Source organism: Contarinia nasturtii, unplaced genomic scaffold (assembly GCF_009176525.2).
Source record: "Contarinia nasturtii isolate CC-2019 unplaced genomic scaffold, AAFC_CNas_1.1 Cnas_scaffold_745, whole genome shotgun sequence".
Lineage (NCBI taxonomy): Eukaryota > Metazoa > Arthropoda > Insecta > Diptera > Cecidomyiidae > Contarinia > Contarinia nasturtii.
The window spans coordinates 1,547,925-1,575,302 of record NW_022198093.1 but is presented as its reverse complement, the minus strand read 5'-3'; the positions used below and the strand labels follow the sequence as shown (position 1 = coordinate 1,575,302).

The following is a 27,378-nucleotide window of genomic DNA, read 5'->3' as shown; positions in this document are numbered from 1 at the left end:
CACTTAAAGTGTTTCTGATTCGTTTTACGCATTTCATATTGCGTTTGCACTACAAATAGATTAAATTTACTCTCTATTTTCATTCATGATGATTAACTAATAAAATAAATAAGCTAAGATGATGTGGAAACATAGAAATTAAGAGAATGTAAATTTGACAAAAGAAATACTTCCTATTTAAATAAACACACTGTGATGACATACAGGATATGGAATGGATGATATTTTGCCTATTTTTCGATTCAATAGATTTAAAAAAAAATACTCTAAAAATGCACTTTGAATTGATAATTGGGTGTCCTCTGTAACTGACTCTATCGGAATAAGAATAACAACAATGTCACTTTGGTTCCGTGTGGTTCGTCTTTCCTTTTTTCCGTATCTCCGTCTCAACGATTGAAGTTCAATCATACATTCTCAATAAACAAACATTCTCTGTTCTATATTGATAATTCTTTTTTTTTGTGTGTTTCTATTGATCGCGAAGGCGATTATAACTTGTCAATATCGCTATACTATATATAATAAAAATTGTTGTCATAACAGACCATGAATTTTTAATTAACTCGCATACAATTGATAATGGTGGTTTAAAACAATGTGACGACAATGGCATATCATCACAATGAATATTCAATTAAAAAAAAATTCTTGCGATCGCTTCAATTCAACAATATAGAGATAGACTGTTTCTGTGTATTGCATTTCAATGTACAAAAACGAAAAAAGATAATAAAGAAACTAACTATCGGTCATAATAAAAAAAAAACGTGTAAAACAATAAAATGTGTTTGTTTTTCTTTGAATACTAAATGTTATTCACTTATTATAAACAATGTGAGATTTGTTGGTGGTTGTGGTGGTGATGATGATATTGATGAGCGCGGAAATAACAGCATTGAGTTGATCAGACGATCATATTGCTGATCGATCTTATCCGAATAAATTGTTGAGCAGACTGCTCAGTCCGTTGCCGATGTTTCCCATAAACGATTGATCGGCCACGGGTTGTGGTGGTGGCCGGTACATTTGATGCTGGTGAGTGGATTGCATTGGCCGATAGTATGGACCGTCATTTCGCTACAAATAGATAATATAACATTGTCATATCAAGTACCAATTGGAACCAGAGAATGTAGCTGACCGAATTTACTCAACACATGGCTATTACATTTCTATTTTGTGACATTTCAATTCAGTGAATAGATTGGGCTACATCTATAGCAGTGCTATTTTCACAGCTCCTAATCATAGGTGCTATTTGTGAACAACACATATGGACAGCGATTTCATGAAATAATTCCGGACAATAGACTACTGTTCTATTGACATTTTGAACATTTCGTTCGGAATTGTATCATAAATTCGCTGTCCGTATGCGTTGTTCACAAATAGCACCTATGAATAGGGGCTGTGAAAATAGCACTGCTATATCTGTAGCCCAATCTATTCACTGTTTCAATTTTGCGAATACACTCATTGAGTCACTTCAATATTCAGTGACCATTTGGTTCAACCAAAGCATGGAGCGATGAATTTAGATGTTAATAAAATGTAAAAGCTGCAAATTCAGTCAAATTCATTCTCTGATTGAAACTAATCGAAATCTGATTGAAACTAAACGAAAGAGCGGAAAAGACAAAAACGAGAGAGAACAAAATACGGTAAGCGAAACCACAAAACAAAAACAAAACCAACAACAAAATCGCACACTACAAAATAATTAGAAGCAATTTAACCGAAACAACATTTGAATGATATGTTAATTGAATTCGACCAGTAAAAACATAAACATGCGAGCACATACAAAACGGAATGGTATGGGCAATGAATGAATTGAAATGAATACAATGGAATTTACACGCCACTTAAGTGCGTCTCATAAAATCAATGAAATACGTACACAAAGACAGCAAACAGTGAATCGTGCACAAGCAATTTAAATCATAAAAGCATGCAAAAAGAGCGCGAGAGAGCGACTGTGTGTGGGTGAACGTATCAGGATTCTCATTTAACTTACAAAACATTCTATTTGGATAATTTGTGTAACTCAATCTTTTTTTGCTATTTAGTTTTCCATTTCCATTGAGAAATTGAAACGATATCGAAGGTTCTAGAGTTGATTATATGTGTAGGCCAAATGGAATTTATTCTATAGATAATACCAAAATGATTTTGTTCAATTTTTGGGGTAAGTGCGTGGGTTTCATTTGGGATTCTTTTTTTTTTTTTTTTTTTCAATTTACGATGGAAAAACTACGCGATCGTCATTATTTTGTTGTTTATTTTTGCTGGAGGCTCTATAGGTATGATGCTGGTATTGTTGTTTGGGTTTTGGATATTTTTGCTACAAAATTGAATTTTTATTTACAAAATGCCACGGAAAAATGATTCAAAATTGTATTTGCGCCCACCTTTGAACCTTGCAGTGTCACATTCAATAGTGTTGGATGCTGTTCAACGACCATAAAATCAATTTCACGTGGTGCAAAACCATCGGCATACACTTCAAGTTTGTAGATGCCAGGCAATAGAATTCGCCAGAATTCACCGTATCGAGTTGTTTGGAAGCCAACATCGCGACCTTTTATTTTCAATGAGGCACGTTCAATTGGTAAACCATTACCATCCGTAACGAATCCCTGCACACCACGATGTGCTTCGGCTAAGAATTTGATCATTGACAACTGATTATCGTCCCAATATTTGCGCAATTCATGAGCCGGTGGGAATTTGCAACAAGACACCTCCTATCGGAACAGATTTATAGACATATTGGCATTGAAAAGTTGTTGGAAGGGATTTCGAACGGCTTTTTTTAGTTACTTACAAGTGTCACTTCCATGCAACCGTGCCAGACGTAGTTGTAATCCTATAAACAGAAGAAAAAAACAATCAACAATTTCAATGTGGACTTCTCAGCAAATCTAAAATAAACTCACCTGCATGCCTCCGACAAGTGGATACTAAAAAAAGATGACATCAAATCAAAGAAAAAAATATATATCATTTTCAAAAAACAACCACAAGTGCATCTTTAAAAGCACATTAAATAAAATAATTAAGCTGTTTAACGTACCCACTGAGCTCCATTAGTAATGCCCTGTTCGAATTGCGGTGTAGCCGATTTGCACGCCACGCCACGCGACATTTTTGCGTGGTTATTCGCATATGTTAACGATAAATGCTTAAATACATCATCGTCTGGGGTCAACGATGGCTGTGACGCATAATTTTGGAACACTGCACCGAGTAGGGAATATGTAATGAGGAAAAACGAACAAAAAAACAAGTTATTGCATTTGAGTAGTGAAGGCACTGTCCAAACGAACATCTAATTTTAATAATAATGCACTGACGCACGTGACGGCTTTAATTCAGAGACACACTTACTTTTACATAAAACCGACGACCTACAAATTCCTTTAGATCAGACATATTTTCAATTGGGGAAAAAGAAAACGACATTTTTTATGTATCGTATTACAGAGAGACATTGAGATCGATTCACTTTGGTTGTTAAAGAAAATGAAAGAGTATAACGAAAAACATGAATGTGCTAAAATGAGAATATCTCGTTGGCGAAAATAATAACAACAAAAAAACATTTGAGAGCGCACGAGAGAAAGAGAATGAAAAAAAACGCAATTGAAGAAGTAAAAAAGTAAGCGGAACTAAAGCTATAAAATTACACTTAAACCTGAACTTGACACTCTTTGCCATTCATGGATCTAATGCGTGTATTCAATACAAAATAGAAGCAAAGAAGAAGAAAACATTGATTTTCTACTTCAATTTCATATAAAACGATCAATTAGAACACTTTCTCCGCTCCGATTTCGCATTGAAACAACGTAAACTGATTCATTCGACGCATATCAAATTGTGGAAAATCAAATGGGAATTCGCACTTAAATTGAGTCTTCAATTTCTTTTCTTTGGTTTAACAAGATTCATTTTCGATGCGAAATAGATACTTACTAGAATTTGGCGTATTATCATATGGATATGATGCGACCAAAGCTCCTCCATGCAATGAGCCGCTCAACACAAATTGAATTTTTGATATCCACTCTTTTGGGGAGATAAATAAATTTAAAAAGCTTAAATTTATAAATGTTTATTTGATCAGTTTTTTTCATTGATTAAATATTTAAATTACCTTTGACAGCATCGGTTTCGGGTTGCTCACGTTTTGTATTTGGTTTAAAATAGTCGGGAAAATTGCGATTTAAATCAAAACCACGTGCATTGTATCTTCCTTGGGCTCCATCGCAACTTCCTTCTTTTGAAGCCGCATACCCGTCTGGATTCATCGATGGTAAAAAGTGAATGCGAGTGTTATCAAGTAGCCATCGAATGTATGGATCGGCTGAATAACTTGACACCAAATATTGAATCATATGCAATAGCATCTCTTTTCCGACAGGTTCGTTGCCATGTATATTTCCAATGTATTTTACATCTGGTTTGCCGATCATATGCTCGTATGGCGATGATGACACCACCAAAACCCATAATTCTTTGCCCTGCACCGATTTTCCAATCGAATACAATGCCGTTAAGTTTGGATAACGAGCACTGGTCGCTCTATGGACAATATGAATAAACTCTTTTGAACTCTAATACAAAAGTATTTCAATGGATGAGCAAAAATTACCTTAAAAATCGCGTCATTTCATCGTGATTGTGATAAACAAAATCAAGTAAACCCGGATCCGGTGTATAAGCTCGTGAGCCAGCGTAATCATTTAACGTATTTAATTGTTGTGATGTGCAAGTTTCAATATTTACATTAATCACAAATGCAAACAGCGTGACTGCAGCAGCTAATGTTCCAAATGACTGTGAAAATGCCATTTTTTTCGTTCCCAAATTCGTTCTAAAAAAAATCGCATGAGAAAAGTTTCTAACTAAAAAAAGCTTAACTTTTGCTTTCAAAATCTACAACAATCATTGAGAATGAAACAATCGAAATGTAAAGGTCAGTCGTGATTGCTAAACAATTTGCTAATTGAACAAATTTCCGCTGAGAATCCTAATGAATAACTGATTTGATGTTATGTAACTTCTTTTTTTCTTCATTTGTTTTCACTTTGAGCGTAAAAAAAATCTTTCAATGAATGTTTGTTTAAAAAAATTAACTTTTCATATAGAAATTTTGCACGCTTAAATTTATGTTAAAATTAGACCGTCATAATTGTGCAACAACTGTATGACCTAATCAGTTTACGTTGAAATGAATTTCAATGCAATATTGGCCATTTGACACAATCAACGTCAATTTGGATGTTTATCCGGGCCAAAACACAATAAATTTACTTTCTCTCATTAAATGTGCCTCATTTTGTCACAACAGTAGGTTTTTTTGTTCAACGGAAAACCCAGCAGAAAAAGCAATGTATGGCAAGTGTCAGGGTCTAAATACGGGTTTAATTGCGGTGGTTTCCATTTTTATTTTGAATTAACACATTCAACGTTATACAAATGAATAAATAAATATGCATGAAATCAGCTGAAATGATCAGTGAATTGAAGATCAATTGATAACATGACACGTTGAAATTTTGTTCAATGGCCAAAGGTTCTCTTTGTTCGTTGAATCATTCTAAAAATATATATTCGAAATGGAATTCCCAACGAAGATTTAATTTTAAAGAACATATGAACACTTTTGAAAAGAATGGCAAAGATTATTGACTTTTCACAGTGAACGTGTTAACATGTGAGATATACCAGTTCTTTTTGCGACGTATTTTAAATGCAAGAACACGAAGAACAAGTTCATGTATCTAAAGTTAATATCGTAACTTTTTCTCTGGTGAAATGTGAGCTGTTGCTCTATTAAGTTATGATGCATGAATTTTGCATTTTTAATCATGTTTTTAGTTTATTAATACGTTTTTTTTTCACTTTATACGACGTATCTATTTCACACAGAACATCGATTTGAAAAGTTTATTTCTCTGTGTGTCTTCCTCTATCTACCTCTCTCTTTCATTCTCAATCTCTCGCTCGAGCTGTTTGAAAATGATGTTAATTGTTTTTATTTCCGTCAAAATGATTGTATTGATACAAACGTGTTCATTGAATGTTTTGCATGTGTGAAGCACATCGGTAACACTAGGCAACAATCGGCTCGTACATCGGCTCATGATCAATGTATAGCTAAAGAAATTAGCACAAGCTTCAGTCGAGTCATTCTTTGTCTGGTATTTGTTTTTGTCGTGTGCCAGATTTTCGAAGCGATTAGAGAGAGACACACAGAGAGAGAAATAGAGAAAGAGAGAGAACAACATGATTCCAGAATTAACAAGCCACGCAAGCAACTCTCACACCCTAGAATCGCGTCGGTTTAATTGTATGACTTATTCAATGAATTAAAACTAAAAGAAATAGAGTAACTACTATTTGACAAAAATTGCGCCTCCCTTAACCCAGTGGCCTAAATAATCTGGCATTTTATATGTGTTGCGCTTGTTTTTCTTTGCCGTTAAACTTGTTTGATTTCATTACGAAAATGTGCTATTAAAAGAATGACTTGTTCGCGGCTAAACTTGCGTGCCATACGTAAACTGATATTATTGCTTCTGCTGCCGCTGCTTGAATTCAGTGATGGCATTACAGTTGAAGTTATTTTGAATTGCACGAACCGATTAAGAACAACCATACAGCAGAGACGATGGTAAAGTGAAACGAAGATGATTTACTCGTGTTCCGCATTCTTATAGCGATTAAATGAAAAAGAAACGCTCATTTCATGAGCATGTATATTCATGTTTACAGAATGGAGACGCGCATCGTCTTCGTTGTCATTATCATTTATGGTATTGAGCGCGAGTGTGCAACATTTTCAATGCAAAATTATGTATACCTCTACGAGCCCCAACAGACGACTAAGCTCGGTGTGAACGATATGTAGTCACTTCTGCTGCTGCTGCTGCTGCTGATGCATTCACATATGCATATATTGACATATATTTATATATGTATGTATCTTTGGCCACGTAACATTGAAAAAAATGAACGGCTTCAAATAGAAACTCATCATTTATCCGTGACCATGACCATGTTATCAAGAGCGCACAGCAGATTTTGTCAAAAACAGATATTTTTGATTAAAATTACGGAAAAGACTGCAATTCAATGATTTTGTTTTTATTTTTTTTAAATGCGATAAAGAAAAAAAATGCACACACACACTTAATTTTATAGAAATTGGTCGTCGAAAAAACAAAGAATATTCACAGCGAAGAGAAAGAAATTTCATACGGAGATATGCAAATTTCTTTTTTCTTTTCAATCTTTCGTTTCATCGAATTGAGGTCTAGAAAACGTGCTATATTTATCCATGATTCATATATTTACTTTTCGATTAACTTACCAAAAAAAAGTTAGTCAATTTTAAAAATGCATAAATGCGTTTCGATGATATTGTTATTTTTAGATTTTGTCCCAAAATAATGTCAAAGTCAACAGAAAAAATCGTTTGGCTTTTTTTTATCACTTTTATTCTCACAGTTGCAACATTGAATAAATTATTAAATTTAAAAAAGGTAAAACTCTGTCCACCAAAAGAAAAAAAAAGAATTGGAAATTGTTGTGGAAATTCCCAACGAACCAACAAAACAATTGAAAGTTTTAAATAAAATTCAATAAAAGTGTCCAGAATTATTGAAAAAGAAAAACCAAAAACTGAATTGAAAAATCGACACTTGATAAAAACTAAATGAAACTAACGGAAAAAAGATGCGTAACGAACAAAGTGGAATTTGTGTTGTGATTTTGCGACCGTTCGAGCCAGCTGATAAAATTCAACTGAATCAAGTCAAAACGAAAAAAAGACATATAAAATCGTGTGTATTTTGTTGTTTGTAGAATGTTTGCGTTGTACGTATTGAGTAGCAAAAGCAACAACACCAAAAGCCAACAGTGACGATGACGACGACGGCGATCAGCAGCAGCAGCAGCCGCGGAATATATTTTGAAAATCAGCGGCAAGCAAGAGAGAGAGTGTGTCAAAGAGAGTGGTATACATTGGCTGCATAGCAGCTATACACACAGCACGCTCTTTGGTGAAATGTGTAGCATTTCTTTGCTATGCACTGGCGTTCAATGAAGATTCCATCGTGTGTGAAGCGATAGACACTAGCACACATTAAATGCTTTTATTATTATGCATCAGAATGCGAGTCACAGTTTCCAATCATAATTTAATGCTGTCATTTTATCTTTTGTTTCTTTTTTTCTTTAAAAAAAACTGGAACTTTTATCTGATGTATACATTATGCGTGCATGGAATATTTCGAAACCGGTACATTGGCTTTTTTTCTCTTTAAATTTTTAACGATTATCTTCAGCACTGAATTATATAAAGTTTTACGGTGTGTCGCGTGCTCTACTTCAATATAGGAGAGTCGGGCCGCATTGAAACACAGTTTCAAATCAATTGGCAGTATCTAATCATAGTGTTTTTAGGTAAAAGTGACAACAAAAAATGGTTTTTAATTACAATTTAAAAAATGTGCATAAAATTCGTCATTATTTTCGTCAATGTTGAAAGTATGATTTGAAAAGTAACAATAAACATTATTTTCTTTCCTTAATTCATGTAGATTTATCAAGATTTTGACACGGGTCGAAAAAGTTCATCGACAGCTCTTTCCTTCAATTACGTTACAAATTGCCATTGTCACGGCTTTTAGATCTTAATTACTAAGGCATAAAAAAATGCAAAAACAAACACATTTGACTTAAGGCAAAGAAAAATCGACATCATTCGATGATATCATTGGAGAAATGTAATAGGACTTTAACCTGGTGACGAGCGGTGAAATTGGTTGCCGTTAACGCATCATTGATTAACTGACAAAAAAACTTTTTTTTCTCTTTTTCAACAAGCCATTCAACCAGTTTCGCTGTCACTAAATAACAATACACATTGATAATCAATTGCGATCAGCGGCGTTCGTCGTCTGTTCAAGGTATCTTTTACATTATTTTACAGTAGTTGAGCAGCAAAATGTTAATCGATTGACTTCTGCAGGGCTTCAAAAGAGGAAAACAAATCGGGTGCTTTGGAAATTTTGCGCGAGTGCAAACACACACACAAAAATACTCCATTGTGCGTTTGAAATGAACGACGAAACTATGGCTGCTTGGTTTAATTTGTAGTGCACTCTCAAAGCGCCAAATTGATAAATGAAAATAATTGTAACAATAAGCGTGCAGACATAATTATATTTAAAACTTAATCATTTCCACTTTGATGGATGAAGAGAGAAAAAAACGGCTACAGACTGAAATGAATCAAGCAAGGGAAAGTTTTCCAACGGAACCGGCTGATTGTTCATTTCGATTAAAAATAAAATACACTTTCGTGTTTACCTTACCATTTTATTCATTGCCTTGAGATCGGAAAACTTCCACCGTTTGTAATCAGAAAAAAAAAATTATGCGTGAATTTTTGTGCCAAAACATTGTTTTGAAAATGAATGAAAAACGAAACAAATCTTGTCTATGCAAAATCACTCAATTAGATCCAACGTTTTTGTTCACAACTTACCGCTTTTCATTCGTGATATGAACTTTTCACACACAGATTTGCATCGAAAAATCCACATTCATAGACATTTTTCTCCGGTACACAACGACCTGAACCGAATCATTTCTGCAATGGTTTTCAAATTTGTTATTGTTTTGCAGATAAAATCGTGCGTACGCCAATGATTAATTATAACATACATTTCACAATACAATGAATGAAACATTGAAATCAATGCTTTTTGAATATAGAGAAGCAATCTTCCGAGTGAAAATCGAAAACAACATTCACTTTTGCGATTCCGTAAAATTAGTGAAATCTAAATTCTAAAGTACTTTTCAAACGATTGTTCATGTTGAATGTTGGCTTTTTCCTAAAAATTGTTTATTTACAATTTTGAAATTTTCGAACCAAATAGTGTCTGTCAATGAAATGTTTGAGCAAAAAAAAAAAGAGAATTTATAATGTAGTCCATTGTTGTGATGAAGTATATCAAAAATTGCCGAAGCATACATTTGTACAGCATGAAAAATTCCGGACATGTCATAAGTTGGCGACATGTTGTCAACCGCATCCTGCTCGTTTGGCTCGTTTGTATATATCTAATGCCATTTTCTTCATCATTAAAATGCGTTTTGTCATCATATCACCGAAATGCGGACTTTGTATTGTTCGTGCACTGAAAACCCATGTATTTCCGTATCTCAAAACTTCATGAATAGTTAATGTCGTGAGCGTGTTTATGGTCTCGCTTAGCTAAACGATATAACCGTTGAAATTGTAAATAAAAATCTCTGTTTAGTACATTATCTATGTTTTTCTTCTCTGTATTTTCCAACGATGAAAATGTTGCCTATCTTCGGGCGATTGTTGCTAAAGAGCTTCAAAAAAGGTAAACTATCTTTCAAAACCGGAATTTTATTTAACTGCAACAAAATATAAAATACGCCAAGGGCATATCACTTGTGCTGCTTCTGGATGATGCGAACGTATTACAGTGTGAACGGTTGCTATGCAGAAAAGGCAGAAAAAAGACATTGTCATAAATAATAAATTGCATACATCTATTTATAAAGCATCATCATCAGCATCAAGGGTTGATTTTAACAAAACATAAAAGTTAAGCTCGCAACAAAATACATGAACTTGAGCATTCAAAAAACCAATAACCAATGAGGTGATGTATGTAAAGGTAAATCTCATTGCCAAGACCATTGAAACTGGAATAGAAGCCGAAAGACACAAAAAAAGAGAACCTCTCAAATATGAAAACAGGGCATCATCATAATGAGAAGTGTGTTTAGTAAATTGATGTATGGCTCTGACAATCGTGCGCGCACAGGTAGCATAAATAAATGAAAAAAAAATCAATTGTTTGATATATTCTTAGGGGAAGAATTAGCCGGAGGCCCAAAGCTATGATTTTCGAAAATGTTTTTATAATGCATATTTGATATGAAATGGTGTCGAAGCCTCTGTGAATGAGACACGGTTCGTATTCTCAGTCACTCAATGAAGAGACTATTACGGCCTCTTTTCACTGAAATTCATTTTCCGTTGAATTTTTAATCGACAATGATGAAATTCATTCGTTAATTTTTGAAATATAGTACGCTCCTCGTCAACTATTTCAAAATAAAAAAATAAAAAGTTTTACATCTAATGAATACATATACACCGAAAAACCGTCCATAAATACATTGCATATACATATATCCCGTTAGATTGAACTAAGCTCACCACCACATACACCAAAAGCGATGTCATGTTCGAAAACGTTTCCCCTTCAATAAAAATTGAATTGCCATGCAAACGCATATTCGAGTGTTTTATGTTGCGACCTAAATGTATCTTCTGCCGCGGCTTACATGTGATAAAGTGAAAAGTTTTTTTTATTATGTGTTCGTTCTTTATCGGTCGTTTTTCTCTACGCCATACACACTGCAGCCGTTGTGCCGTATGGATGGTGTTCTAATTAGAATTTCCGAGCGAGACAACAAATGTGTCCCCCCAAAAAACCAAAACTGATTTTAAAGAAGAAAGACGACGACAGCGAGTACGAACCGAATAGCACTTGAAGTAAAGTTAACAAGAGAGCTGCTATAGATACCATTGACGCAAACTCGTGCACACACACTGCACATATGATATGTATATATATATTCTAACGTTTGACAGGCACTGAGCACTGAATGTGATTGCTTACGGCACCACTCAAACCGTTCGCTATGACGAGCGAGCAAACGAATAAAAAAAAATCTATTCTATAGTTTCGGTATGCGCTGTGCTCTCCACCGTTTACAAATATATCCGATAAAACGCGTACAACAGAGGCAGTAGCAAGCAACCGAATCGTACGCGAATGTTGTATCGTCTGTGTAGAAGCTGCCACAGTATGAGAAAGACAGTGAAAAAGGAAATATTGAATTAAAAAATGGCTGTCGATGATCGCGATACAGCTTATATAGTACCCGAAAATTTCTGTGATACAAAACCATAAAAAGAACGTTTTTTTAAAAAAAAGAAAATCTTTTACTCTCGTGGGAAATTTAAGCAAAAACTTAAACGTAGAAAAGAAGTGTGTATTTCATTTATTAACGTTAAAATTGGTGTCGGCTCTTCGATTTGAAGCGAAGTAAAAGAGAATAAAAAATCGATTGTAGTGGAAAATCTTGTAGTTTATTTTTCTTTTCAACGAATTTTCTTCAATTTTCATTCCGAAGAAAATTTTGTATTTATTTCTGTCTTGTGTGATTCACCAGTGTATCAAGTGTTTATTTTCCCAATTTTTATTTCGATTTTCGATGTGAAAATTTAGTGCACTATCGATATATACACATATATATTTTAGAGGCGCAACCTAAATAAGTAAGAGCAAATTTAGTACGATTTTGAAGAAAAAAAAGGATAAATAAGTTCGTATATACTGTTTGTGGGTAAAATAAGGACGAAAAAATAAACCAAGAGAGCAGAGATAGTGTGAATATAATTCAACAAATACAGTTATACTGCAACGGAAAAAAACGCACTGTTAAAAGTGTTCTGTGTATGCTGAAAGTCATGCGAGTTTGTTCTTTGTTTGTTTGACGTACATATTTTCGGTGTGATTTCAAGAGGACTTTGGGTTGACCTACAAAAAAATGGCATCGATTCGAACATAGACACAACGGAAAATGGTATGAGGAAAAGTCAATCCAACACAAAATATCTATTTTGTGCTTACTGTAGTTAGAATTGAATGAGTGATATTTGGAATAAATAAATAAATAAAGAAAATATAAAATATTACTGGGAAAAATCGATGAAAAATGAGAAAATATGATAAATTTTTTTTTATTCTGAAAAATTTATCGGAAAATGAGTACAAATTGATTCCATTCAACTCTCTAATTGATGTAAATAATGGAAAATAAGGAAATAATAAAAAAAACGAATGAAATAATGAATTGTCTGTCGTAATCGATAACCAAAACACTCTGACAATTCTTGAAAGCTCCTATTGATGAAAATAAGACAATTAGTATGGTTGCGTGAAAGAAAATGCAAAATACACACGAATCAAAATGACGATGAAGGAATGAACGGACGAAAGGGCAAAAAGCCCGAAAAAAAGAGAATATATCAATGAAATCAATGGATTAATTGTGTCATTTGGGGATGTCGTGGTGTACGTGCACTTGTTTCATATTCAATGTGTGTGTGAGAGTTGATATGCAAGCGAGTATGTATGCTTGTTTATACTTGTATGTGTGTGTGTATGAGGCAAGTAACATGCACTGTGCAATATTCGGTCGATGAAATTTTTTCGAACAAGTCCATTTTCCCCAAAAAGTCATTTGCCGTTGTTCGAATGACGACGGCAAAGCGCACCACATTTGTGTACATAGTACCAGTAGCATGAACAGCAGCAGTTGAACCGTTCAAATGGTATGCCTATGCGAGAGGCAACAGCACACACACAGTGTCTGTGTGTGTGTGTGGATATGTATATGCGACATGATGAATATGTATCATGAACCAAAGTTGTATCCTATGCAGGCAACGGAAAAGGAAAAATCAAATGCGCGTGAAAAACAGAATGGGGACGATGGAGAGAGTGTGTGTGAGAGAGAATTAGCATCATGGATGATTTTCTACACGCACATACATATATTGATGCAAACGAAAAACGGCACATCGCTGACGCACAACCAACTCATATCGTCGACGTCGTTTTGTGACGATTTTCCTCGGAGAGTGTGTTCGGAGTTTGTGCCACAAATTTGCTATTGGCCTAATTTCTTTTTTCATCAATTATACATATATACATTGTGCACCGAATCATCGGTGTCGTATGCATGCGTATAATAACTGTGTCTTCACAATTTTTCGGCACATAAACTCTTTCTCTCTCTCTTTCTCTCCTTCTGTCTCTCTTTTTCCTATATTCTGCGTTGGTTTCCCTTCTTTGGTCTCGTTGTTTTTTTTTTTCGTTATAAAACGCACCGAAGCCCATTGTAAATTTAGGTCTTTGTTTAGGTAACCTATTAAAATTAGAACAAAACATGATGATTATTTTCAAATTGCCAATCATTCATTGTAAAAATAGAATCGAAGGGACAAGGTGCACAAATTCATTGAAAAGCATAATGTCATTAAAATGTCCGCCCACCACAATCGATTCAACTTAAAATGAATCGCTTGATTACATTGAGCATAAACGAAAAAGTGGAGTAAGTGAACGATAACGATGGCACCATCAAAAAACAGCACCAATAGTAGTAACAGCAATAAAAAAAAAGAAAGAATTCCAACAAATGAGGGCCAAATGTGCAAAAATTTTACAAAACAGAAAATCAATAACGTGATTACGGCAAGGCGTAAAAGCGCACACCGATTGTGGAGTATGTAGTGCATGATGCAGAGACAATGGTCGTATATAATCGCATCAATGACATGATTTCAATGCTGAAACATTTCACTCCTTAATATTATTTATATACCAAACGACGAATAGAAAAAAACTAAAATAAAACGATGAACATCGTTTGCATGGGCTTATGTATGCATGAAAATCCAATCAACCGATTCCACACAACCTATACTGGCGTTTTTTGTTTATTTTGTTTCGTTTTTGGAACGAAAATAGTTCAGATCGACATAAAATATTTCTCAAATACGGTTGTTTATTTGCAGTAATCCATTGCTCGATATACTGCATTTCGTACAGTGTGGCATGCACGTCAATTGGTCGATTCGCATGTAAATGGCAACAAGCTCGTGGCAAACATTTCGTTCGACAAAACAAACTCCGTTAGAAAAGAAATAGAAAAATCAGTTTATTCGAAGTTTTCCGAATTTGCGCAACACAAAATAATATCTAATAATTGAAGTAGTAATTGAAAAATTTTCAATAAAACATTTTCTCCATTGGCTGACGATTTTGATCGGCCAAACGGTCGGCTGTGTTCTCAAATCTAACGGTGAAATCGTAATGATTTCAATCAATTAGATATTTATAAAAAAGCACACACACAAACAACGAAAGCGACGAGAGAAAAAAAGAACATTTTGTTTGTATTCAGATATGCTACTGTTGTTTATCTGCTATTGCTTTGAATCTGTGTACTATTCAAAGTTAATAGAGGTCGAACTCTATTCGCTTCATCAACAACAACAACAATAAAAAGTAGCTGTTTGAACTAAAACTGTATTGAAAAGACGAGAGAGAAAAAAGAGCATTCGGAATAGTAAACAATGTACCAAAAATAACGAAATAAAACAGAACATTTTCGATAGATTCTTTTTCGCTCCACAAAAGAATACACGTCAAGCGAAAGAACGCATTCAGAACGTTCAAATGAATAAAATAGCAGCGAGTGAGTGTAAATGAAATCGTGAGGAATATTAGAGCGCACTTTTCAATTTATCAATTATTAACTGTTTTGTGAGCGATAAAAAGAGAAACAATGAGACGACCGAAACGATTCTATTGACGATGTCGATGGCAATGATGACGAAACATCGCAGCGGATTAGAACATTTTCACATTTCAATGACATCAATAAAAATCAAGAAGAGAGAAGACACACAGCCGTTCATTGAGATGAAACTAACAAAAAAAATTACTGTATTCAGACCGGGGACTGCCACAGTGGCTGGATTCAATTGTTATTGTTGGCGTTGCTGTATGTTTCGTGTTTTTTTGTGTGTGTGTGTCGTGTTGTGAATGAAAACTTTACGCTAGAATTACGTCGATAAATGTTTTAGAAGAGTTTATTAGCAGAATTTCGATTTATTTCGATTGCGGACGTGGTGAAAAAAAAAAACATTGTTACAAAAAAGGGCTTTAACGTGCAAAATATCGTAAGTTTTGGGGGCGGATAGAAAATTGATCGCAAGAACCAAAAATTGAGCGACAAAAAAAAAGAGAAATTCAATGCTAAGCTCGAATGGCATTTAAGTGAGAAGAGAAAAAAAAACACCAAAAATGTGCTTCAGTAAATGTATAAATGACACGTTCCGTACTCAAATATCCCATGCAAACGCTAATTTAACATGAATGAGTTTTTGTGTGTTGCTCCGTTCCGAATTGTTTGTCGCTTCATTTATGTATGAAACAACTGTCATATTTTCAGTCATTAAACGTTTGTATGTTGTTGTTTTTTTTCTTCTCTTTAATTGCAAACAATAACAAAACAAAGAATGTTTCGATCTCCTAAAATCGCAATCGAAATAGATCGTGTCGAATTAATATGGAATAGTTGAGTAAATTTCGGCGACAAAAAAAATTCGTTAATTCGATCTTCCTCAATGAGATATGGAGATGCTTCCACTGTGTGCTTCGTTGGTGATGCAAGTAATTTTTTTTTTATGAAATGTGTACTATACAATTTAGTATTGTTGCTTCGACGCTATCCGATTACAATTTTATCTCTCTTTCTGTCTTATACAAATGCGCACGGCATTCAACAAATAAACTACTCGCTTCTCTAAACGTATGTCATATTTTTGTCGTCTCTTCTCTCTGTTCGGTTCGATGTATGCTGTCGCGCATGTATTGTCATGACAGTGGTAGAACAATTGACGATCACAAACTGTAAAATGCGAGTAATTTGTTGTTATCATATCATGAATGTGCTAGTATATTTTGTATTTGATTTATGTGTGTTACGCTCAATTCTTTTTCGGTCGATTGTCTCTCCGTCACGCTTGTTCGGTGTTTTTTTTAAACGTTTATTTAACTCTTTAAGTGATTCTTCAACGTGACACCATGTGCCCACTATGCAAAATCGCATTTTGGCACACGCGCACACACAAATCCATCAGACCGATGTATATCATACGCTCGGATACATAGACATTGATCTAAAAACAATAATAATAATCACAACAATTTGCCGTAAGTGAAAGAAATGAAGAACAGAATCGAAATGAACGCCGACACCACATGGACACAATTCGAATCACACAAATTCTATTTTCATTACGAATTTCCGAAACAACAATATCGATATGATTGTTTGTGAGCTTATGTATGGGTGTGTGTGTGCATGAAGTGGTGTGCGCAATGCGCACTAACCAACATGCTATTTATTATTATTAGCGGCAATGTGAGATTTCAAATACAGACGGAAAAATACAACGTCGGACGTTTCGATGTTGACGTTGTACCTTGAAAAATTACACGCAATTTTGTGTGTTACTTTTTTTTCGTAAACTAAAGTCACAGCCAGGGGGAGAGAGAGAGTCAGAGAGAGAGAAAAAGACGTACATTACAAATTGGTTGATGATGTTGTTTTTTCACACTGCCGAATGGTTTATTGCGGGTGAATATTTTGTATTTCATTTGCACATTTGCATAACCATTATATATTTTGCGGCACTTTGTCGGTACCGAGAGCACGATATCGCTCACTCAGTAATGTTCGGCGCTACTATATTTACACGGTTTTATCATAATCTTCTTCGGTTGTTTCGTCTTTATATTCGTTTGTCGTCGTCATTGCTAGCGCGCACTCGCTCGCCCGCTTAAATTTCATTTTCATTCTATCATCACTGTGTGTGTGTATTTCTTTTTTTTTTAATTTGTTTCTACAGTTTTTTTTTCGGCAGTATGTAAAAAATTCACTTGCATGATCATGTGAATTGAACTAGCCAATCTCAAAATCGCAGAACAGTGCATTTAATTTTTATGTACTGTTCAATATTCAGTTGAGTTTTTCTTTTTCAGCTCAACGTTCAAAATCTAGTTATCGTGTTCCCTCTCGTTAGTTTCATTCGATATTTACGCCTCTATTTGGCCCTGTGCATATTTGAAATGTGATTTTTTGATGCCGACGACGACCGACCGACATCCCAAACATACACTGTGATTGATCATTTTCTGATGCTTTGCACGGCTGACTGTTTTAATGAGTTGTTAAGTTTAGTCTCTATTTGGTTTAAGGTAAAATTGATTTGCATTCGGCTATTATTTCATTCAAGTGCGGATGCGAACTGATTGTGTGCATTGTCTATTCGAATAATAAATTGAGACGAGTGTGAGTTTTTTTTAATTTAATTTTCATTCAGAAAAGAATGAGAGAGAAGAACATTCATTCACAATTTATCGAATCGTCATCGATTGTGATAATTTTTCTTCATTCAATTCATTGTTTGGGTGCATTTTATGTATTGCTGTATTTGTGATGAGTTCTTATTTATTGGCATTGCGGCAATTATTCCAGAAACCTTTATTTATTCGATGGGTGTTAATCATATGATATCGATTCGGTAGATAAAGAGCGAACCAAAAAAAACTTGCTCATTTGAAATACGTTTAGTAGTAACATGCTGCCTGCTGCCATCGTCAACAATATTACAAATAAATTGACCCAACAACAGACACTACGTATATATAGATCAGAGCGTGCGCAATGTGAACATACACACACAAAATATGACATAAAAAAGCGGCCACAGTATCGAAATGCTCACGGAAAATGGCATAAAATGGAAAAAAATGAACTAAAAAGCATCATCACATAAAGTGAGAGAGTGCAGAGACAGAATATGCCCCAGCATGATACATTTTATGGAGGATACACGCAGAATAACGACGAACACAGTAGAAAAGTGAAAAAAATGAAACAGCAGCATATACAACAAATAAAACGAAGTTAAACAACGGCAATGTCGAAGCATTGGCGAAAATGTATGACAATAACTATACGGTAACGAAAAATAGGACGGACGCCCATTTTCAAATTATGTTCTATCGAGATAGCGCAGTTTGGTTTGGTTTTCGTATTGTTCGCATTGCACTGCACATAAAAATCCATAATCATACATTGTATATATTTATGTGTGCCAGATTGTGAACTTGTGCATACCATGCAATCGTCCGATTTCGGTGTGTGTTTAGTGTTTGGAGATTTTTTTTTATTATTCGTTGCTGGTCATTTTCTATTTCTCTCCCTCATTCAAATCTTTCGGTGTTTCTTTTTTTTTAATTCAATCAGTGTGTGAATGACGTTTCTTCGTGTGTCAATACGTCTACTATTTTGTTAAAAGATGAATTGTCAACGTTAAATAAAAAGACGATTTATTCATTCGCTGTTTAAAAAAAGTTCGTGGCATGGCCAGTGTCTTTCTTTCCCTATATCTTGACTAATATTTCAGTACATATATTACGTACACAATTGACGTGGATTTTGTGGTGATATTTTTGGTCGTGCAACTGCGGTGTGTGTGTTCTAGTCGCTGTCTCAACCGTTTTACGCATACCAGTAACAAATTTTCGTTGCGGTTTTCTTCGTTTTACATTTCATTTACTTTTCACACATTTGTTTTCATATATGTGTCACACACGTTTTGTTATGACCAATTGTTCGAGCACATACACTTGCATGTATTTTGTTTCATAGTTTCGCGCAGCAACCTATTCGAGTTTTTTTGGTTGCCTTTTTCTACATCGTGCTGCGCCTCCTTTCCCCCAAGTAAAAATTTTTTTCGGGTTTTTTTTTAACCGTACAAAACACACACGACGAAAAAAAAAGTTATTCAGCATAAGAGCTAATAAAATCCAAAAGCCAACAACACTATCAAAACACAATGAAAACAATAGTCGTTCGATGTTTGTTGTTGTTGTCGTCATCGTTGCTTCGATAATAAAACAACAAAAAAAAAAATAGGCTATTTTGCCGTTGCCAACTGTCGATAAATATTAATTACCGTTATTTACCTTTTAAGTGGGTTGACGTTGTGAATTTGGAAAAAGGTGCACACACTAAGTCCAAGAAATATTCATAATAAATAATAGCAATCGATGGCCGGAATTTCAGTGACAACGGCTCACCGATAATTGTGATTTTTTTTTAATCATAAAAAAGCAGAAAACATTGAGTGTATGTGTGCGCAAAAATTATTATGATGAAAAATGATGAAGATTAGTATTTGCGAATCTGTAAAATAGGGAAAAAGAGAAACATAATTGTGTAAGAGTAATATTTTACTATGTGTATGTACTATTTTGTACTCTTTGTGTCATCGTCGATGTTGTCGTTGACGTTGGATACATGGTCGTAAGCGAATTGCACAAACGAGAAAATTAAGCTGTAATCGTTGCTCTCGACGACGGTAGCAGCCAATTAACACCTTCAAATGCCGAAAATATCGGACACAATGTTGGTCTTGAGCATTTTTGCTCTTACCGTTTTTGTATTTGCAATAAAAGCAGCGATGTCACTTGAGGGGGACAGACACCGAAAAAGACCGAGAATCAGAGAGAAACGGTTGATAATATCAAATTGAAAAACTAATCAAATGCCATAATAAAAGAGCGCACGCAAGACACGGACGACTCGGTCGCGTATTTGAAATCACACATTGTGAAATTGTACGTTTTTTTTAAGTAAAAAAAATCCGTTCGTTTTTTTCATTTGTTCCAAAAGTATCTCTATTATAACGTCTTTTTTTCGCCAGCCAAACGATGAACGCGGCTTAGAAACAGGTGTATTTACATGTGTTTCATGAAATTATCGTCTCTTTTTCATGTTTTGCCATTTAATTTTTCGTCGGAATTGCGGTTCTCGGTATATTTTATTATTTTTCGTGGTGTAGCACTTACATTATGCGAGTTGATTCCTCACGACGATTTTGTTGTTGTCTCTCTTTTGACACATTTTTTTACATGAATCATATGTCATATGACATATAAGTGTGTATAAGTTTTGGTTCGGCGTTGAGTAATTTGCGTTACTTTTGAACTCTGTTCGGTTGTGTTTTTTTTTTCTCTTTTGTAAAAATAGAGAGATGAATAGAAGAGGTTTTATTTGATCGATGTAACCTTAACATGAGTTTTAAAGAGGTGCGACCTTCGTTAAGGGAACTTGATCTATGGTTTTTACTTGCATTGTGTTGCTGTGTGTATGTGTCAGCAAACGGGTTATTTTGCGCTTGACTGAAATTAATATTGACTGACAATGATTTCTTATTCTCATTTTTCAAGCACAAAACGCGGAAAGTGCACACCAATTTCCGATTTATTACCTATGAATGTGTGTGATTGCTTCGGCTGTAAAGTGTGGTTTGAATATGCATATACAATTGGTATTGAATGTAATACTCACATGAACAAAAAATTGTATGTTTGCACTTTTTATAAGAATTTTTAGGTCTAGCTATCGTTGCTAATCACCCGCAAATATGACAATGACCTAAAAGTGGTTTAGATAAAAAAAAAATGTCAACAACAACAATCGCACTAACACATTTTTCTTTCTTTGTGTTTTCCATTTTCAGATTAAATGTTCCTAGCCAGCCCGAGACAACATATACCGATATCGATTCAAAGACTTGTGTGTGTGGAAATAATGTCATAAATATTAATAGTAATAACGACAAACCAAAATACAATTAAAATTAGTGCAATAACAACATTTATTCAAATCACACATTAGATAATATCCGCAGAAAAGTCGAACAAATTACTGGCTGCATACACAAACATTTACATAGCGTTACAAAACAACAATATATCCAGACACATACACACACACATACATACATCTCTCTCTCTTGCTCGTATATATGCAGAACGATGATAATAATTGTTCTCTTATCGTGTTAATATAATTTTGTTTGTTTCGTTATTTTGCTTTAAAAATCAAATTCAAGTCAACAAAAAAAACCAACAAAGTTACCAATATTAATTTAAGCGACGTGAAATCATTTCGATTTTGAATTAAGTGCAATCATTGAATACAGAAAGAAGGGGAAACAAAGAACAAAATATATTTAAAAAAAAAAATCTTCCAACAATTCGTATTTGAAATTAATCGCAACGGAAAATTGTAATAGTATCGACAAACTGAAAAATCAACACAACTCACAAATCCCTTTTTGTGACGATATAAACCAAGTAAACAATGACTAATGTAATAAATACGTCTGCGAATTCGGCGTTAACATCAAATGTTCATGCAACTAGTATAACACAGCAATCGGATGATCTATTGCCATCATTGGCATCGTTATCGTTTAATGTAAGCAACGGCAGTAGCTCAGGTGATCAATCGGTATCCGCATCGTCAGCCCATGCCGGCCAATCGTTAAAAGACGAATCAAACGAAACAACAACATTGAGTACCCTATTAAATCCAATTGTCAATAATAATACGGTCGATGCAAAAGATCTGAAGAAACAAGTTGAATGCGCCGAATTACAAGGTAGAACAAATATGTTGACCGTGCTCACATCACAAACGACCGGCACCGTTGCATCTGTGTCACCATCGATGTCGGCATCACAATATGATTTTACAACGAAAATAAGCGAAGAAAACACATCGGTGGCGGCAATGTGGTCGAATATTGACGATGGCAGCAATCATAATGCCGTTTCGAATGGATTCAAAAATAATTCAAATTACAATTCGAATTCGTTGGTCACAACGTTAATGAATAACACAAATTTGTCAAATATACATCAAAATCGTCGGGCAATAACCGCATCGCATGGAGGTTTTCAACCAGGTCTTCCGCCAAACAACTGCGCACCACGTAATATGATGCCACCTCCTTCGATTCAACAACAGCAGCAACAACAACAGCAGCAGCAGCAGCCACAGCAGCCACAGCATGGGAACTATCACCCACACAATATGCATAAATCAACGCCACAAGATCACCAATCTCATCATATGGCTATGCAACAGCAGCAACAACAGCATCCCCATCAGCAAAATTTAAATTTTCATCAAACACCGAATGCAATCGACCGCGATCCAATGCACGACCAACATCGACATCAACAAAAGCCGAATATGTACAATTCAAACTATCCGGTCTGGTCAAATCCGGCATCATCGATGCCTTGGCAAGCACAACAACCACAAGCTGCCATTAATAACTCCATTCCGGTAAGACATTTTTTTTTCTTCATTGCCACGTAAATTCCGATGGCCGTGGTGCATATCCTAATTTAAACACAAAACAAATATAAATGAGCGTTATTTTGTTGGCCACTTTTTTTTAAATAGCAGCAACAAACACATCAGCAACCCTGGAATCGTGGCCGTTCCGTTCCAAATTTAAATCCCATGTCGAACAATTTACCAAATCGAAAGCCAACGTCGCCGAATCCAGGCATGTCGATGTCTGCATTTGCAGCGTCACAATGCGGCATTACGTCACCAATGAAATACCGACGCAGCACATCATTTCCTGGCAAAGTACAAGGTCAAAATTCACTGCATCACAGTAACGTCGTTGATATCAGTGGGCAAGGACACAATAATCTTTCACACGGCCCAATCGATATGAATGCATTAGACGATGCTCGTGAACAATTCATGCAATATCAAGTAAGTGACCGCCCTTCTCTCTTTTACTTTAACAAAAATTTTAAATTTTGTTACGCTTCTGAAAAAGTCAGACGGTTGAACATGAATTTTATTAAAAATCGATTTTTTTCATTATTCTATTGCATAGGAACGACTTGGAAATGGCTATGAAATGCGCTCACTGGAACATTGTTTGAATGACATTATGAAAGGTGTTAACGACGGTGGACATCACGATTTCAAAGGAAAACCATATTATCCACGTATCGAAGATCATATTGCCGAAGAATCGGGCGGTTACGATGGATTGACGCTTCCAATCGGTTCGCCAGCACGTTCATCGCCTCAATCACAAAACTCCGATATGAATGAACGTTTTTCACGAAAAGTTTTTGTCGGCGGTTTACCACCTGATATCGATGAAGGTAAATCACATTTTTCAATGAGAAAATTCACCTTATCTTTGGTACCTCAAATAATAAATGATTTTTGATATTTCAGACGAGATTACATCATCATTTCGACGTTTTGGACCGTTGGTTGTCGATTGGCCCCATAAAGCAGAATCAAAATCATATTTTCCACCAAAAGGATATGCATTTTTACTATTTCAAGTGAGTCGCACGTTTTTCTACTCTCATTTGACTTCAAATGCAATGAAACTTCGATTTTTTTTTCTCATTTTTAGGATGAGAGCAGTGTTCAGCAATTGATCGAAGCGTGTATAACGGACGAAGATAAATTATATCTTTGTGTATCGTCTCCAACGATTAAAGATAAGCCAGTACAAATTCGACCATGGCGATTATCGGATGCTGACTTTGTTTTGGACGCATCAATGCCACTTGATCCACGAAAAACTGTGTTCGTCGGCGGTGTGCCACGACCATTGAAAGCTGGTAAGTAGTCACGGAGTTTCTTTTTGGTGTAATTACACGTCATGATAATGAATTCGATTTGTTCAACAGTGGAATTGGCAATGATAATGGATCGTTTATATGGTGGTGTCTGTTATGCCGGAATCGATACTGATCCTGAGCTCAAATATCCAAAGGTAAGAACAGATTCAGTTGTCTTGATAAAAATTAAAAAAAAATTGAACATTAATTTGACGATTTAATAATTTTCCGAAATAGGGCGCTGGTCGAGTAGCATTTTCGAATCAGCAGAGTTACATAGCAGCCATATCGGCTCGATTTGTTCAATTGCAACATGGTGACATTGATAAACGAGTCGAGGTCAAACCATACGTTTTGGACGATCAAATGTGTGACGAATGTCAGGGATCTCGATGCGGTGGCAAATTTGCTCCGTTCTTTTGTGCAAATGTTACATGTTTACAGGTAAAACATTGTCAAAATTTGTGCACTCCGTAGGAAAAGAAAATTAATTGATTTTTTTTCTATTATAGTACTACTGCGAGCACTGTTGGACAACAATTCATTCTCGACCAGGTACGAGTTAATTTATGTCTTAATTCAAATTTATTTTAATTTAAACATTGATTTTAAACATCGGTTTATTGAAAATTAAATGTAACAATGTTATCAAAACAACGAATCACATTAATTTATATGTTAATTCCAGGTCGTGAATATCATAAACCGCTAGTTAAAGAAGGTGCCGATCGACCACGTGCTGTGCCGTTTCGTTGGTGTTAACAACGCTGATCGTTGAGTTCGCAGAACATCGTTGCCGTCGCTATTTCTCGCAAGTAAAATCGCAAAAAAAGCAATCTATCAAAATATATAACAAAAATACCTGCAAACAATTACCAAACAAACCAAAATTGATTGGAAAAGAAAAGGCGGAGAAAACAAATCGAAATGAAAGAAAATATGACATGATAGAAAATGCATGAAAAAGCAAAAAAAAAAATTACTTATTCAGCAAGCAACAGCTATACCACAGACACTTTAAACCTTTTTCTAGTAAAAATTTCATTGCAAAGATAAAAAAAAGTTTATTTTCGCAAGATTACACACTACCACAATATGTGTAATTTCTTCTTTTTTATATCTATATTTATATATACATACACACAGGAGATCACGTATTTTTCTTCGACTCTCACGTTGTTTTATTTTGTTTTTATTTCGTTTGTAAGTGTAGCAACAGGCATTAGACATTTAAACAAAACAAAAAAAAAAAACAAATATATATAATATATGATAAAAAAAATACAATACATCTAGAGCAATTTTTATGATTTTTTTGTCGGTATGGATATGGTAGTAGGAGAGAGAGGAAATAGGGAAAAAACCACACCGTTTTTTTTACTCAAACAAAAGGATTCATGGCCAAGAACACAAAGTAGTTCAATGCCGAGGCAGAGATAGAGTGACAATTCGCCGTTTCGTTTTTTTTTTGCAAAAAAAGAACATCTAAACGTGCGTCATCTATTTTAGGAAATGAGAAAAAGTTAGAGGGAGGACAAAAATAAACAAAAACCATTCATAACCACTGTATATTTCTACCTTATAATCCCAATTGTATTAGACAAATTCCAGTAGGACTGAACCTCTTCTCTGTTTATTTTGTAGAATGAATTTTTCATCAGTTTCGTAATAGTTTAGTTATTGTTGATCCGCTGCAAGTAATGAAAATCTTGTTTACAGTATATACATGTTGTTTACATCTTGTTATTTTAATTTATCCTTAACTAGAGTTGATTTGCGTTTAAACGATCGGTGATAATAGTCATCGATTTTTTGTTTTTTTTTTCGGTTTCTTTAATATTTTTTAACATGTCACCACGGGTGACACTCTTCACTAGGACACGAGGTATTTTCAAGTAGAAAACGAACGGGATCGGTGTTAAAATATTCATTCGTGAATTTCCAATGCCTTCCCACAGCGAACAATTGAGTACCACTCAAATTACATCCACGAATCGCAATCAGACTGAATTTGCGTCAAGCTGCCGGCTATCAATTTTCTAAAGAAAATGGCTTATCAATAGACCCACTTATACGCTTAGGAATTCAAATATAATTTTTTTTTTCTTCATTTCTTACGAATTTTTAATTGAATTTTTCTATTAAGAATTTCAGTTACACATACACATATATACGTAGATAACATTAGAAATGTGCAGCTCATGAGAACAGAACCATTAGTTTTTGAACTTATTGTAGAATTTTCTTGAATATCTCAACTATATTATTTTTGTAATGCTGTTTGATTTTTTAAACCAGAAAATATAGTAGTCACAGTCATATATTGTACAAAAAAAGTAATCAAACTTATAGAGACTAATATGGAAGGTGTAACAGTGAGAGACAAAACAAAACACAACAACATTTCTAATTTTGTATGCGATTTTATTCGTTTCCTTGTGGTTATAATACAGTTCAGAATTGTTTATTTAGGGTTTTTTTTTTTTCATTTTATGTGATATTTGTTGATTTTTTTTTGTAAAAAAAAAAACAAGTTAAAACAAGGGTGTTTTCTTCGTTTTTCATATTTTGATTTTTCTACTATTTTTTGTTTCTTTTTTAAATTAATATAGCATGTAGTTGTCTCTTATACATTTAATTTGTCTCCGACAGAATAGTTTCATAATTTTCAACATATATTCGGTTTGGGATTTTTGTTTTAAATTCAAAATGAACGATCAGCAAAAAGAAGAAACAAAAAAAAAATGCTATCAAACCACAATACAAATTAAAAACTAAATAAATGAATATCCAAACGCAAATTAATCATTAAATAGTTAAAAGTGTGAAAGAGAGAGAAAGAAACCATTAGTCAAATTTTAAAAATAATTAGCAACAATTTCTAGTTTCAATTTAAAGAGAACAAAAAATATTGATTGCAAAAAAGTGACAAAAAAATCTCCATTTAAATGAAATTTATGAATAAAATATGTATATTTACGGTTTTTGAATTGTAATTGCAAAACAAGTAAGCAAAATAAAATAGCACTAATTTGTTTGAGTGCACTCACTCACTCGCGAAATAATGATCTAGAAAAAAAAAATGAAATCTAAAAACAAAACTACATCAAAAACTGAAATGGGCGAATGA

General features: G+C 34.4%; 2 protein-coding genes across 17 annotated transcripts; one reads left to right on the top strand and one right to left on the bottom strand.

The window, feature by feature from the left end:
• Positions 1–441: 441 nt before the first annotated feature.
• LOC116341664 (carboxypeptidase D-like) lies at positions 442–7,441 on the bottom strand. 4 transcript variants are annotated; one of them, XM_031768864.1, is made up of 10 exons: positions 7,385–7,441; positions 4,661–4,882; positions 4,163–4,590; positions 3,982–4,074; positions 3,394–3,423; positions 3,080–3,243; positions 2,943–2,966; positions 2,831–2,872; positions 2,415–2,750; positions 442–1,080 (listed from the first exon to the last, which is right to left on the bottom strand). In XM_031768864.1, the coding sequence occupies exons 2-10, from the start codon at positions 4,858–4,860 to the stop codon at positions 934–936; spliced, it is 1,464 nt and encodes a 487-aa protein (XP_031624724.1). In that variant the 5' UTR covers positions 4,861–4,882; positions 7,385–7,441; the 3' UTR covers positions 442–933. The 4 variants fall into 4 exon arrangements, with proteins under 4 accessions (XP_031624724.1, XP_031624725.1, XP_031624726.1 ...); XM_031768867.1 differs by lacking the exon at positions 442–1,080 and adding an exon at positions 2,217–2,347; XM_031768865.1 differs by lacking the exon at positions 3,394–3,423 and having other exon boundaries at positions 3,080–3,261.
• Positions 7,442–11,926: 4,485 nt separating this feature from the next.
• On the top strand, positions 11,927–26,726 carry LOC116341651 (cytoplasmic polyadenylation element-binding protein 3). Of its 13 annotated transcripts, none has more exons than XM_031768846.1 (11): positions 12,463–12,720; positions 21,308–21,396; positions 21,466–22,926; positions 23,047–23,370; positions 23,498–23,774; positions 23,851–23,963; positions 24,038–24,248; positions 24,318–24,403; positions 24,486–24,692; positions 24,761–24,803; positions 24,937–25,010. In XM_031768846.1, exons 3-11 carry the CDS (start codon positions 21,934–21,936, stop codon positions 25,008–25,010), a joined length of 2,328 nt encoding a protein of 775 aa, XP_031624706.1. In that variant the 5' UTR covers positions 12,463–12,720; positions 21,308–21,396; positions 21,466–21,933. The 13 variants fall into 13 exon arrangements, with proteins under 13 accessions (XP_031624701.1, XP_031624708.1, XP_031624706.1 ...); XM_031768838.1 differs by lacking the exon at positions 12,463–12,720 and adding exons at positions 17,570–17,585; positions 17,757–17,972 and having other exon boundaries at positions 21,308–22,926; XM_031768847.1 differs by lacking the exon at positions 12,463–12,720 and adding an exon at positions 18,037–18,066.
• Positions 26,727–27,378: the final 652 nt, after the last annotated feature.

Excerpts from the sequence above, each read along its gene's own strand:
- LOC116341651 (XM_031768835.1), top strand. The coding sequence starts at position 21,934 with ATGACTAATGTAATAAATACGTCTGCGAATTCGGCGTTAACATCAAAT. Across the intron at positions 23,964-24,037 it reads ATGCATTTTTACTATTTCAA|GATGAGAGCAGTGTTCAGCA; the intron begins GTGAGTCGCACG and ends TCTCATTTTTAG. Across the intron at positions 24,249-24,317 it reads GCCACGACCATTGAAAGCTG|TGGAATTGGCAATGATAATG; the intron begins GTAAGTAGTCAC and ends TTTGTTCAACAG.
- LOC116341664 (XM_031768864.1), bottom strand. The coding sequence starts at position 4,860 with ATGGCATTTTCACAGTCATTTGGAACATTAGCTGCTGCAGTCACGCTG. Across the intron at positions 4,075-4,162 it reads CGAAACCGATGCTGTCAAAG|AGTGGATATCAAAAATTCAA; the intron begins GTAATTTAAATA and ends TCTCCCCAAAAG. Across the intron at positions 2,967-3,079 it reads TTACTAATGGAGCTCAGTGG|TATCCACTTGTCGGAGGCAT; the intron begins GTACGTTAAACA and ends ATCTTTTTTTAG.